Source organism: Nematolebias whitei, chromosome 6 (assembly GCF_014905685.2).
Source record: "Nematolebias whitei isolate Nwh7 chromosome 6, NemWhi1, whole genome shotgun sequence".
Lineage (NCBI taxonomy): Eukaryota > Metazoa > Chordata > Actinopteri > Cyprinodontiformes > Rivulidae > Nematolebias > Nematolebias whitei.
This window is the reverse complement of record NC_056503.1, coordinates 10,150,989-10,165,987: the sequence shown is the minus strand read 5'-3', so window position 1 is coordinate 10,165,987 and position 14,999 is coordinate 10,150,989. Positions and strand designations below refer to the sequence as shown.

At 39.2% G+C, this 14,999-nt stretch overlaps 1 protein-coding gene across 1 annotated transcript in view; it reads right to left on the bottom strand.

Moving 5' to 3' along the window:
• Positions 1 to 5,569: 5,569 nt before the first annotated feature.
• gria4a (glutamate receptor, ionotropic, AMPA 4a) overlaps positions 5,570 to 14,999 on the bottom strand; it is a 192,036-nt gene continuing 182,606 nt past the window's right edge. Inside the window, exons 19-20 of the mRNA XM_037677371.1 lie at positions 13,088 to 13,225; positions 5,570 to 6,167 (exon numbers count right to left, since the gene is read on the bottom strand). Of these exons, the coding sequence (XP_037533299.1) occupies positions 6,003 to 6,167; positions 13,088 to 13,225 (303 nt within the window). The 3' untranslated portion in view covers positions 5,570 to 6,002. The remainder of the gene's footprint in view (positions 6,168 to 13,087; positions 13,226 to 14,999) is intronic.

Here is a 14,999-nt window from a genome sequence, read left to right as displayed (position 1 = left end):
AATTAATCGCATGGTAAATGAAAATTATCAACCTCATTTTCATTTATTGGCTTTGTCGTTTCTTCATGTCTCTCTCTTTCTACTGAAGACACTGGATGATCAAAGGTTCAACTCTGGTGCTCTTCACTGACCCCTCCCTTTCTCTTTTCACTTTAAAATCTGTTTTAACCGTCCAAAATGGTGTTTTTGGATCGTTAAAAGCAGCTAAAGCTGCAAAGCTAAGCTACGAGCTAAGCTAACAGGTCGACCCCGGGAAAAAACCTCTGTCTTTTCAAAGCTCCAAAATTCACGGTTGAAACCTGTGCCTTTGTCTATAAAGTTGTTTTTTCTCTGCAAAAAGAAGCTGAGAACTTATTTAAAGAGTTTTTTGAATTAAAAGCTTTGAGTGAAAAATGCTATGCTAAAGAGCTCAAAACACAAAGCGTCCATCATTTTGAGAATCAAAAAACAGGAAGGAGAGACAGCCCATGTCACGTCAAGGGGCCTCCCTCCCATTTTTCTTAGAGACACGCTGCTCGCTCCCTCACTATCCATCCTTCAGTTCAAACAGTCTTATACTGCCATCCAGTGGTCAAAAAAGGTACAACATACAAAATTAACCAACATTTCTTCTTAAATTTGACAATTGTTACCGGTAATTATTGTCAAATTTCAAACAATATTATCGTTTATCGCAATATTTTCTGAGACAATTAAATGACCAGCAAAATTTATTATCCTGACAGGCCTATGCATGCGTGCTACATTGAATGCCTGGCATCATAGTTGCCACATATAAGATGAATTTAGCTTATAAGATAGTTTTAGAGTTTAGCCCCCATCTGTTCTGTGCACATGATAAGACAATCGTAACTCACAGCTCGTCTTACACCTCAGTCAGCACATTTCATAGTTGGGGTAAAAAATTATCATTTTAAAGCAACAGTATGATATTTGGACATTTCCTGTCTGGCAACTGTTAAAGAAACTACAGCGGATTCAACGAGCACAGTTACAGTGTAAACAGGTTTTTAATATTGCTGATTCGCCACAATCAACATTGGAAAAATGCAAACAATTCCAGAGATTGTTCATGTGTAAACAGGGCCTTACAATATCAAAGTGTATCATGACATAATCCCTTCGCAATTATCATCAGCTTGCTGTACTACAACCGTATTATAAATCCATTCAAATACACCTTGTGGCCTTTTTTCAGTCATTCAGATATAAATGCAAAGTTTTGTTTTATCTTTGTGCAGAACCAGCTATACAGCATGTATCTCAGCTAAAGTAAATATATGAGCTGAACTAGCTCACATATTTACTTTATGCAACAAATACAGAGAGATAAAAGAACTATTTGATGTTAAAAATCCCATTTAATTTGAATACTTGATGGATTTCATTCAGTCTGCACCTGACTCATACCCGCTGAAAAGACACAAAATGGACAAGTAGATTTGAAATGCAACACAAGTGTTAACACTTCTGAAATGCCAGATTGCACTGTTCCCCAACACAAAGGCTCATCCTTACAATAGACCTACTTGTTAGACTTATTGTTTTGTCATGAGTACTGGCACCTCTGCTTGTTGTTTCAGGGGCTTCTATAACACACACACAACAAAAAATGGAATGGGATACAGAAAGAAACCCAGTGAAGGATGTCTGAGGGACGACTCGGAGCTGACCCTGTGTATGCAACAACGTGTTTACACTTTCATTGTGTGTCCGTGTGAGTGGCAGATGGACATTCAATGCATGGAGTTGGACACACACAGCCTGTGACATATTAATGATCTCAAGTTATTAAAAACAGCCATATAACAAAATGTATGCCATGGCCTCCGACAATCAGTGATCAATGTTTTCTATAGATCTCTATAGACGTATAGATATATATATATATATATATTTATCTGCATTATATATAGTATGTAGATTTATAAAAAAATGATTTTTACTTAATTACAAGTTGTGGCATTTTCTTTTATATTCATTATTGCAATGGATCGTTATCTAAGATGGTTTTAAAAAAGACAGGTGAGCTCTGTTTTGCTACAGTTATTTACAACTGTTCTACGAAGCAAGTTTTCTGACGCCACACCTTCCCCACAGCCTCCGGAAACGCCCGAGGACCTCAGACAGACTGATCATAAGGTTTTAGAATAACTAAGAAACAGCGGTAAGCTTTCAGAGTTGAAGTGAAATCAAGCGCACACAGCATAGACCAACAATTTCCACTTCTTAGAGCTAAAATAGAACCTCTTCTTTCTTGAAAGTTCAAATTAAGAGTAAAAAACGTTGCAAAAACGACGCAGGATTCTGTGCACAACTGTAGACTTTGTATTAAAATCCTAAAGTTAAAAGCTTTTGTTTAATACACACTGTAAGAACTTACATTAAAGCTGTTACATATGAACAAAAATAACAATAATAATTCAAATTTGTTGATTTTCTGTATGTGACGAACAAAAACTCTGTTCCTTCAGCATCTTCTTTGTGAAAAAAATTGTAAGCAAAGATCCAAATCTAAAACGGGATGTAAAACAAAGTTTCCTAAAACATAGTTTTTTAATTTAAGTCTGAAAGTTAATGACAGTTGCATTGATGTCAGCTTTACCGTTTCCTCCGGTAAAACAACACAGATGCATTCGGAGCAAGAAACTGGTCCTGAATGAAATTAAATCTGCCGAGTCCAGTCTGAGGCTAAACACCAACGTTTAAAACACAACACTGAACACTAGAACAGCATTTCTTTCTCTTTCTAACTTGCAGACTGAATTCCAATTACAGTAGTCCCTCATTGATCCCGTGGTATCTGTATCGTGAAGACCCGCGATAAGTGAAAAAACCGCAAAGTAGGAATAGTAGTACAAGTAGTAAATAGTAGTTAATATATATCTATAGATATATAGATACATAGATATTAAGGTGTTTTAAACCCTTCCCACGTTCTTGCAATATTCTAAACAATGTTTCTAAACTCTAAGCGCTCTAAAAGAGCACAGAATGTCACGATCTCCCTCTCTTTGCCTCCGTTGCTCTCAGCCACCTGCAAGCATTCTTGGCCACGCCCACTTCTCTGTTCTGCATGAAGATCAGCTGATCTCACCTGTTCATCTGCAGGAGGAAGTTTATCTTGCATTAAGGGCTGCACAGAGGTGCTAAATAATTCAAAATAATTTATTTTAAATAAAAATTCCATGCCGATCATCGTCCATCTATCAGCCAATTGGAGGTCATGTCCAATCTTATTTTGAAAAACCGCAATAGAGCGAATCCGCGATAAACGACCCGAAAAGTAGCGAGGGACTACTGTATTGCAGTTCACTTTTAGGGCTTCACTAAATAGCGGTTTTTTTTAAACCCAGGTTTTTTTTTAAATATTGTGTACATGCTGTGCACTACTGTTCATCCATCTCATTGTCATCATCTTCATCGCGATCGCAAAAGTTTTTTAAGATCATATGAAGTGTTTATAAGAGAGTGGAAAAGGTTACTAAGAGTGTGGGAAGGGTTTGTAAAGCCTAAAATAAAGATATAGCGCAGAGCTAGCTGCATGCAATACAGGCGCGCTAGCTAAATGCTGTCATGTTCACCACTCTCTGCCACGCCCACTAATCAGCGCTCATGCTCTGCATCTGCTGCATGCTCTAAGAGCTCAATCCACGCCAAGTCTCTGCCAGATTATTTAACCCTTCATGGTATTAGATGTCCAGCACTTTATTCATGTTCATGTCAGATTCTCTTGTCTGGACCTCACGCTCGTCTCTTGTATTTACTTCTCTGCCTGCTCCACATCTGGCTTTATTCTGCCTGTCTGACCCTAATCTAATCTGACCTAATTTAAGGATCTTACTCTGGATTTGTTCTTGGACCTCTAACTCCCCGTGCTTGACCCCTGCTTTGCTTTTCGGACCACGACCTAAGATTGCCCCACTGTCAATACTATTCACAGCATTAAAGGCCTCCCTTTGCAGCAGCTTTCCCACCAGTTATGGTAACGCCCTCTCATCAAGCTCCAACAGGTGGCTCCCACCTCACCTGCCTGAGAAGGTTAGTGGCTGTTTTCTGCTTTCAAGCAAGCTTCCTGAAACATACAATCTACTAACTATATTATCTCTGCAGACTTGTTCCCGTGACTGGATCCAGACTCCCACCAGCAGCTGCAAAACAAGAAATATTTTTACTCTTCTTGTTGTCTGGCTGAATTGTCAAATCCAAAACTCAGGTTCTTGTCACATGCTGCCCCACCCCGCCCGCTGCAGCTCAAACGTCTCTTCGTGTCTGCCCACCCCCCAGTCAACAAAAATCAAGGAAGAGATGAGCACCCCACCATGGCAAGTTATCTAGTGGAAACACTGATTTAAATAATAAAGTAAATTTAATGCCGTTACTTCGTGGATTTTCTCCTACCTACCGCAGGGTCTCTGGAAGGTAACCCCTCTGATAGGTGAGGGATCACTGTATTATCTTGTTGAGCGTAAATGTTAGATGTTTCACTAGTCGAAACAACTTTATTTGGATTATATTTGGAACTTAACTTGAGTAATTCAGCTTTCTTGGAAAGTAATTTTGTTGCAAAATGCTAGTTTAGGTTCTTATCCTTAATTTGAAACTTTTCTAAAGGAAGATGCAAATGAATCTTTGTTTTTGTTCGTCGTGTAGAAAAAACTTGAACATGTTTTCAGAACACATGAAACAGCTCAAGCGTACAAACAGAGGGGCACTGTGACGTCTTACAGCGTGTACGGGAAATTCAAGTTCAGATTTTGGCTTTTAGCTTTAGCATTTTAGTACCGAGTTTGTCCTTTGTAAAATTTTAAACAAAAACTTTCAACAAACAAAGTAAGTTCAGTTGTTTTGTATTCAAGCACTTTGGATTGCCATGTTCTGGATGACTGAGAACACAATGATCCTCAGTTCCATAAGAACTAGCAAACACGACTGGAAGTCACTGCGTTGTAGACAAACCTGCAACAAATGCTTCGATTTGCCTTTTCAGCTGTTAATATGTCTAGGTTTAATGTTCGAGAAGACCTGGATACTGAATTTGTTCAAAGTTTTCCCACCTGTACGCCATCATTTACTCTACAAACTTCCATGAGGTTCCGGCGGTCAAGTTGAGAAACATTTAGAGATGTGTCCATGTCGTTTCTTTCATCCTTTAAGTTTAAATAAAAACTAGTCATCAGCGTATTATCTAGCAGTTCTAATGTCATGACGTTGCTGCTGATGAGGGACTCCTGCGCTTTGAGGTTATTTCTGTTCTCTAATGGTTGACTAGTTTGCTGACTGAGCAAGAAATTATTCTTTATGTGTTAAAAAGGCTTTTTTTTTCATTCACTTTGTGGGAAAGTAGCAGGTTTGCACAGTCTGACCGTTCAAGCTTACAGTTTTCTGGTCTCCTAATGGTTATAATATCTGGCACGCAGTCTTTGTAGGCAAGTAGAAGATGATGACCATGGTGATGATGATGAAAACAATGTCTTCGTAAGGCCTTGTCAGTGGGTGTGGCTTTATAGGCCATCAATGTCAAAAGAAGACTGAACAGGTTCTGAGCTGACTTGTCTTTTAGAAACTGTTATCTTTTTTAATCATCATCATTGGGTTTGTGGTTGTCTTCTTTTTTTTTCTTTTTTCATGTTATGTAAAATCTGTGCTGGCTTTCATGTTGGCTTGATGTTATCACGATAGTGTTCTCCCCGAAAAGAATAACAATAGAAAAAAGTTAATGCTGAAGTGTGACGTTCTAAATGTCCATCGTTCTCACAGCGTTCCCTCCACAGCTGTTCTTCCTTTGTCTCCTGCACAACGAGTCAGCGGCAGCAGGACGGTGAAATGATTGTTTTCAGGAGTTCACGTGTGTAATAAAAATGTCTGTATCTGAGAAGTTTTATAGGGTTTCTGTTACGTGATTTTGCGTGTGGATGTGGTGTTGTTGTACGTCGAGTTTCTGTCTGCGTCTTGTTGGAGTCTTTGTGTGTCGTTAAGGCACGGCAGGTGTTTTTGGTTTTTCAGGGCAGTCCGGAGGAGACCACTGCAAGGCCGGGGTGTCGGAGGGAGGCGTGGCCAGCATGCACGGCTTTGGGGCAGTCTGGAGTCAGGACACGGCCGTTCTCCCCCACACTTCCTGTGATGGACAGACGGGCCTTATTCCGCATGGCTTCAGAAAAAGATAGCTGCGTGAGGAGACACAAGGAGGAGGCAGAGACAGCAGAGCGGAACACGATTAAACCAATTAGTCATGTCAGAAACATGGAAACTGCACAGCAGATGCAACCGTTTTCATCGAGACATCAATGCGTCTACACACATTCATGCACATAAACACACATGCATATGCCTGTACACACACACACACACACATGTAGTAAAATGCCTAAGGGCGCAATCACACAAAAAGGAAACATAACAAAAACAGATCTGTTTGTGGATTTTTAAAAATGTTTCTTCATAATAGGATTTCAAGACCTTTTTGAGCAAGCAATCATAAAATGATTGAATAATTCACTAACAAATCATTTAATAACCTTTTTTTTTCAAATTGTGTTCTTTTAAATCAAATTTTGAACAAATTATTCACTAAAGTTGGCTGAAAATGTATTTTTCACAAGGTTATGATGTTTTAGTAGTTTAGTTGTAGCTCTGCATTATAACAGCTTATATATCTTTCATATCCTTTGAAGTAGTTTTGATGTAAAGTTTAAAAACGATAATTATCTTACCTGTTATAGACAGCTCTTTGTAAACCTGTTTGTAGAAATAATGTTTTCTCCTGACTGGACTGATGAGTTAATGGAAAGTCCCAATGGAGCAAGAGCCAAAGCAGATTACTGGAGCCTTAAAACAACTTTAGTCTCTAACATTTATTAACAGTTCACAAGAAAGCTATTTCACAAACCTTTCCACTACGTTTTGTATTATGTGGTTATTTATATTGAAAACATGTTGAGCTCAGAAAGGGAAACTATCTGATGGATCAATAAGCAGATGCAAAAAATATATACATATATCTTTAAAACTTCCAATAATAGTCAGTCAGGTCATCTGGGCAGTTTGTTTTTGTGGAAAGATGTTTCACCCTCTATCCAGAGGACTTCATCAGTCCGAGGAATCCCAAGTAAACTGTTTTTCCCACTAAGCAGTACACTCCTTTAGTGGACCAACCAGTTTGGTGGTGATAAGATGTTTTCTGGGGGCTGTCCTGTCCCCTGTCAACTCCCCCCAGGCAGGCAGCCACAGCCAAAGTGGTTCAAGGCATCAAGACATCATTGGGACTCCTCAGACTGATGAAGCCCTCCGGATAGAGGGCGAAACGTCTTTCCACAAGAACAAAACTGTCCAGATGACCTGATTGACCGTTATTGGATTTTGCACCTGGATGAATGAGCATGAACTTTGATCTATAAAACTTCATTTGCTTCAATGTATATGCAGTCTTGGGTTGGTACACTGCATTAATTTAGCAATAAAACAGTTTTCTCCCCAGGTCTTAACACATGGGCAGCACGGTGGCACAGCTGGTAGAGCTGCTGGCTCTCAGCGAGCAGGTTAACCTGGTTCAAATCCTGGTCCCGGGACCTTTCTGAGTCTAGTTTGCATGTTCTCTCCGTGCATGTGTGGGTTTTCTCCGGATACTCCAGTTTCCTCCCACAGACTAAAAACATGCATGTTAGACTGATTGGTAACTCTAAATTGTCTCTAGGTGTGAATGAGAGAGTGAATGGTTATTCGTCTCGTTTGTCTCATGTGTCCCTGTGATGGACTGGAGACCTGTCCAGGGTGGCCCCCGCCTCTTGCACAGCGATGGCTGGATCTGGGCACCAGTGACCCCCGTGACCCAAAAAGGAAGAAGCGGGTAAAGATGATGGATGGATGGAAATGTTTTAGGATGTCAGCAATTCCTTCTGGTCATATTAAACTTGAGTTCATTAGTCTGGTCAGAATTAAAAACAGAGCTATCTACAACACGTGTCGGACTTTGTGGCCTTTTATAAAGGATACTACGAGAGGCTTTAAAAAAAGGAATTTTTAATCAACAAATTGTATTTATTGAGTTCTCAAAGGTGATCAGCAGATTACTTGACAATAACAGTTTTTTACATGCTAACATAATAAAATCTTTTTTGCTGTGATTAGAGCACTACTTGGTGATTTCCAACCAACACTGGATACAACTATCACCTAAGAGGAATGGCTTTTATATGATTTTTTTGTGTATTTTGTAAACACACAAGGCCACTTTTTAATAAGTGACATGTTTAAAAACTCCACAGGAGGCTTACTAGTTTTATTTTGCTAAACCATAAAAATTTTACTTGGTTTGTAACAAGAGGAACACATTTTTATTATGTTATTTTTAAATTTGAATGTAGCTAAACTTAAAAAAAAAAAAATAATAACTTGGGCAAAGTGTGAATGCACCCTAAACTCCTTAACAACATTTCAAACAGCATCTGTAATGAAAGGCAAAGCAGGCAACAGTCAGCAAACACGTGAAGGAGACAGTTTTGGGTTGTGGACATCTGCATTTGGGGATGCCATGCATCGTTGGGTTGTGGGCTTGAGTACGCAAGATTAGGTTTGGGATTTGAAAGGATTAGGAAAGTGAGGATACAGGAAAGACAAAAGGAAAACATAAAGAAGTGACTTTTGTTGGAAAGTTTCAGATTTATAGAGAGGGAGTGACTGATACTGCTCAGAGCCGGGCGACACTTCACACAAACGTGACGTTAAAGCTGTCGGGATGAAAACCCCCATTTTTCAGCCAGAACGCAAACACACATGAACGGTCAGAGGAAACTTCAAAAATTTGCTCTTTGCTGATTTTATTTTTTAACCTACAGATTTTGATTTAAAGGGATATTCTGGTCATTTTATTAAGTTAATTTTATTTTTTTTTGCAATCACAAGAGTGAAAAAAATACTACAAAAGCTAATATTAAGCCTTTTTGCATAAAACAGCTCAGTTTGTCTCAACGTTCCTGTGCAAATACATTCATGCTGAGTATAGATAGACCGATGGTGCTGCGGCTGTGAATGATCAGCGCATCTAGTCAGTGCCAGTGTTTACTCATCTCCCAGCAGACTGATACATCCATCAACCTCAGCACAATTGGCATCAATGGTCTATGCTCAGCACAGAAAAGCCCTTTTCATTTGGGCTAAACTCAGCCTGCTCAGGTTGACCCGGCGTGGGTTCAGAGGCTTGCTATTGGCTGATCGGTTCTTAGGTCACACCAGCTAAAGTTCCAGGCCAGCTGCACCGAGCCAATGATTTCCTGTCAGCAGTCTGTACGCAGTCATTGGCCAGTTTCTACAACTTGCTTTTATCCATTTTTCTAATAGTGTAAACCTTGTAAGTCTTATCTGGCTCACTTGTAGCTTGTGTATGACTAATCATAGATGGAGCGTGAGGCATACCATCACCTCACCATCATACTCATCCTTCATTATCTGATGTCTGCAAAAAGTTGTATTAGGGTAGTGTCAACCAGTTGTACTATGACGATTCTGCCAACAACTCGAGTGAAAAGAAAGTCACTGAGACTGTGTGAAGTCAAATTAGGACGAGGTGGATGAGCTACATAAACAATAAAGACTTTCTTTAGGTTGCTCCTTTATTCAGGTGTTGCCACAGCAAGCAAACTTTTTTTTTTTTTTTCATTTAGCCTTTATTTATCCAGGTTAGTCTCACTGAGCCACGAGAACTCATTTTCAAGAGAGACCTGTTTTTTTTAGGGAGCACATGGTGGGGGTTAAGGGCCTTGCTCATGGGCCCAGAGTGGGGCGAATGAGGGTGGGGGCAAGTGTGGGTGTTTCACCTACCCCACCCACAATTTTTGATGTTGTCGGGGCCGGGGCGTGAACCGGCGATCTTCGGATCACAAGCCCACCTCTCTAACCTCTGCGCCACCACTCCACTTATATGAACGATTTGGCAATTGTTTTACTCCGGATGCCCTTCCTGATGCAACAAGGGTTCAAACCTGCAACCTCAGGATTACCTAGACCGTGGCACTAACCACCGTGCTACTGAAGCCGTTTGCTACCACAGCCGCGCTACACTTGACAGTCGAAACCAGCTATGTATTAGCGTAACAGGAACTTTGTTTAGTTGAGAAAGCAGAAACAAATAAAGCAAACGGTGTCATGTGAAAGTGCAGAGGCTTAACATTAGTTATTGTAGCGTTCTTTCACATAAATATGTTGTTTTGACAAAAAAACGTTTGAAAAATGACAAACAACAGGACCTCATTTGGCTAACCATTAGTCAAAGTGAAGATTTTTTTTAGCATTTTTTCATACTCAGTGTTTTGTGGCTGAAGTCATGGCTGATAATTTACTTACTATTGATAATTATATGACAGAACATTACTTTAAAAATAGACTATTTCTTTAAAACTGATGTATAAGGAAAAAAAATCTGTATTTAGTGCACTCCATCTAGTTATTTAGTTTATCTCAAAGGGAATCAAACAGTGGTGTAGTCTACGTGATACGTGAGTATACCCACTATAAAAGATTAAGATTTTCAGTATACCCACAAACATGCCCAATGATACTTGACATCATTAGACACGTGTCATTGGTATGTTAAACAGCAGTTAAATGCTTCCGCAACAATCTGTCTGTATGCATGTATGTATTCGCCACATAATCTAGCTGTTTATTCGCTACGTTTCCTTTAATTATTCTTTTAATTACCATTTTATTTTCATTTGTAACAAAACAAACAAAATTGTATGCATCCTTTATGATTGTCTATTGTTGTCGTTTGTCCACTGTTGTCGTCACTCTGTTAAAATTCACGTCTCTCTTGTAAATGAGTCCTCGTGGCTCAGTGGGATTAACCTGTTTAAATAAAGGTTGAATGAATGCAGCACTTGTTTATTACATTCACTTATCCAGCAAATTAATTAATACTTCTATGCTTCTTAATACTTGAACAGGTTTTGCTTTGATACTGTTTTTATAAAGTGTATAACATGTTTTTAATGCAAAGCCAACAGTTGTACAAAGTTTGTTGTTCATTTATTCAAATATAAGCATCAGAGAAATGTGGAAATGTTCAATATGCTTAAAAATACAAATAAATTGACGATTACATTGTACTAACCAGTGTACTTTGGTTTCTAAGCACAGTATACGGATCGACCGCAGTAAAGTAATTTTTACGTTGGACATTCGTACTCCGTGGCTTCAGCTGTGTCCATCGTAAAACTAAATTTACCTTGGCACACACACTACAAGAATGTAGACTACACCACTGGAATCAAACCTTGTATTTCCTGTGAATCTTTTGTTAGTAAGTCCAATAAACAAAAGTTCTGTGACTCTTTTCATTTCACCAACAGTAATTGCACCGTGGCACCAACAAACACGAGTCGTGTTTTTGCAACATCACTAAGTAACTGTTCTTTACGAAGTGTTTTGCTTCATCGGTTATTCCTCTGCATTAATGCTAATAAGTAGGCGGGCTGTTTTAAAGTTGTCAGGACTAGAATAAATCAACAGTGCCTATTTAAACCATTTACAGCAGGGCTGCACGACTCCAGTTTATGGATGACACAATAAAGGCATAATGCATCAGTGGTACTTTGAATTCAGATTAAAGCCCTGTTCACACTTTTCACAGACATTTTTAAAAACTGAGATTTTCCGCTGTTCTTATGCTGCAAATAAAACAATAAAGGTTTAGGTTTAACAATAATAAGATGCAAAAACAGAACTCTGAACGCTTGTGGTATTTTTGCAAACCTCAGCAGATGATACATTTTGCCTCTAAATTATTGGAATGAGCTCAGTGTAAACTGGTTTTAGCAAGCTCACATCTGTGTTGCTTATGTGCTTGTCCTCAGTGGTGCAACAGAGAGGTCAAAATATAAAAATAATAATAATTATTATACTACTAATGGTAATTAATCATCAGGAAAGCTGAGCATCCACGGGCATCAGAATATTATAAAAATGTTTTCTTCAAGAGAAGCCTGTCACGTCAGGAGTGTGTAGAAATTTGTTCAAGTCAGAAGCAAATTCCCGATGACTGCTGTCCACGCAGCAGCTAATTAATTTGTAGCTAGAAGCAGAGACGCATTTTAATGAGGAGCATCGCAGTAACGAGGTTTTGCTCTCACAACGGTGAAATACCAGAATAAACTCCTGTCTTGAAAATAAACTGTGATAAATATTTTAAAATAGTAAGTGTGGTAAACTGATATATATATACTTCATGGTTATACTGTTCAAACTGATTCAAAAAGACATCAGCTCTGTTTCTATTAGAAATTGAAATAATTAGACGATCAGCATCCGAGAAAATTTTAGTGATTCATCTAGAAATTCAATGTAATAATTTTTGGTCAATATCTTTGTCAATTTACACAAAAATAAAATGATTCTACAGCTTGATCATTGTTTGATTAGTTTATGTCTCTAATTTGTGATAATGCTGTTGGAAAAAAGTGAAAAAGAAAGCTAAAAGTACTCTTCCTCTTAAAAGCACATGTAGATAAATGGTAAATGTACTGGACGTCATGCAGCGCCAGAGTTGTGCATTCCTGCTTCATCACTCTGTTGTTAGCGATTGACTGAAACAATGATGCAGGTGCCTGGTCAGTTCATTAGCCAAGAGCATCACCATCACTGTCATCCTCCTCATCATCATCACCATCTGCAGCCAAAGACGATGGAACCAAGTTTTTTGGTGGCACAAATCTAAACCCAATTACTCAAAACACAAACTGAAATTGAACTCCAAATAAAGATTCAGCCAATAAAACAAACAAAAACAAAACAAAAAAAATAACATAAAATGTTATACATTGGTTCCACAATGCTTGACCACATCCTCATCACCACATAAACAATAAATGAAAATAAGACGTGGGGCTGCTGCAACAGCGTCAACAATACAGACTCTACAGCACTACCACCATGATCAACACCACCATCACCCCCACCTAAACATGGGAGCCTCTAAATCCTACCCCTATATCTTGACCCCCTCGGAGCCGTACACGTTGTACCCCTCCCTATAAGTGGCTAGATTCTGGGTGCTGGGGGAGGGGCTGGGACAGTGGGGGGGGCTAAGGTCCACCTTCATGCGCTTGGCTTCGGCCCGTGACTTGTAGCAGAACTCAACCAGGGCCACCAGCATGGCCAGGCCCAGGCCCCCCACGAGGATGTAGAAGACCCCCGCCACGTTGGACAGGCTCAGAGCCTGGGAGGACTTGTCCTGCAGAAAAGGGGGTGTGGGGCGGTGGTGGTGGAGGTGAAGCGTTGGTGATGTAACAGGTTTTGTTGGTAGAAAAGGCAATGTTCAAAGGGAAGTGATGGATGAAGAGATGAGAAAGAAGGGAAGGAAGATGGAAACGTGAAGGGGAAAATGACAAAAGAAGAAGAGTGTTGTGGGGAGAAAAGGTTTTGTCTCAATGAGGAATGAAAAGGAGAAGAAATGTGGGAAAAGTACAGAAGAAATACAAAACAGAAAGTCAGGCACTGGGAATATGACAAAAGAAACCAACAAAAGACACTTTACTGGCCTACAGTAAACACTTTTATTCTACTGAATGACATCACAATATCATAAATATCTAAATCATTGTTCTTCTACATGCTTAACATAAATGATCAAAACAAGTTTAAATACTACCACTACGACAACTTCAACAAATCTGTGACATCAGTGCAACATTATTTTAGATTTCTCCAGTGCAATGTGAAAGTCGGGTTGGTTAAAACTGGTGGTGAAGACTTTTTACTTTTGTGTGAGTAAAATTAAATTTAATTTAAAGCTTATTTTTACAACAAATGTGTCTTCAATGATTCTTGGAAAAACTATTGTTAATACTACAAATATAAAAGTAATTAAAACTTGAAAAACGAGTCATTTCAATTTCTTCCATTTCTTTCATCTTGAAAAAAAAACTTTTTACTTTTCAAAACATCATTTATATTCAGGTAATTATTATTTGAAGAACAACTTGTTTTATTTAAATAATTATTGGTAACTTTGATTCTTCATAATTTATTCTTGACGTGCAATATTGTTTTTTTTTGGCTCATAAATGGGCACATTTCATATTTTTGTTCAAACAAGTATTCTGAAAACTGTCAGCATTACTACTCATTTACCCTGCAGTCTTCTAAAAACAGCTGACAGTAGATGTTAAATGGTGCACCGTAACCTTCAAACTGAGCCAATAGTTCAAATCTTTTATGGAGCAGTTCTCTGGAAAGTTATGAACAAAAGGTGCATCGTGTTGTAGAAAGCTCTTAAGAGAAAAGTGAGCCTGACTGGATTAACAATCTCACATCTTGTCTGGGCAGAACCAAACCAAAGTGAGTTGCTGCTGTCTTAAAATAGTTAAAATCTCAAAATGCTCATAGTATCTATTTCCATTTGTCTACTGTTACTTTGCCGGCAGTTTCACAGTGCATGCTTGTTCATACTGTAGAATCTTGTGGGTGTTTGCAACTTCACACAGCGGCAGTAGCAACACGGTATTTCCCGGCTTCTCATGCGCCTTCTTCCTGATGTTACAGTTGCTTGTGACATTGATCATTGACTACCGACTTCTTCTGTAGCTTGTTGACCACCACAATGTCTAGTTGGTTAGCCCTCACCTGTGTTTTCAGTCTGGATCTAGAAGCCCTGCAGTATCTTAACCCGTCTATTCTCCCCCACCCTTGGTGGAGTCTTCCATTTTGACTGTGGAACCTCCAGTTCACACAGCACAGATGTTCCTGTACACTACTCCAGATACTTGGTTGAGGCGTTCCATGTATGCTTTGCCTGCCTGTCCCATAGGTCCTGCTATTATGTGATGGATCTTAGGGGCTTGTTTGCACAGCTTGCATCTTGGATCCTGTCTGGTACGGTAGATCCCAGCTTCTTTTGCTGTTATGCTGCCATGATTAGTGCCTGAGTGCTTCCTTCAGTTAAGCCCTCTCTGGCCAATGCATTGGCATCAGAAGCAATTGGAATGTATGTGTGTGTGTGTGTGTGT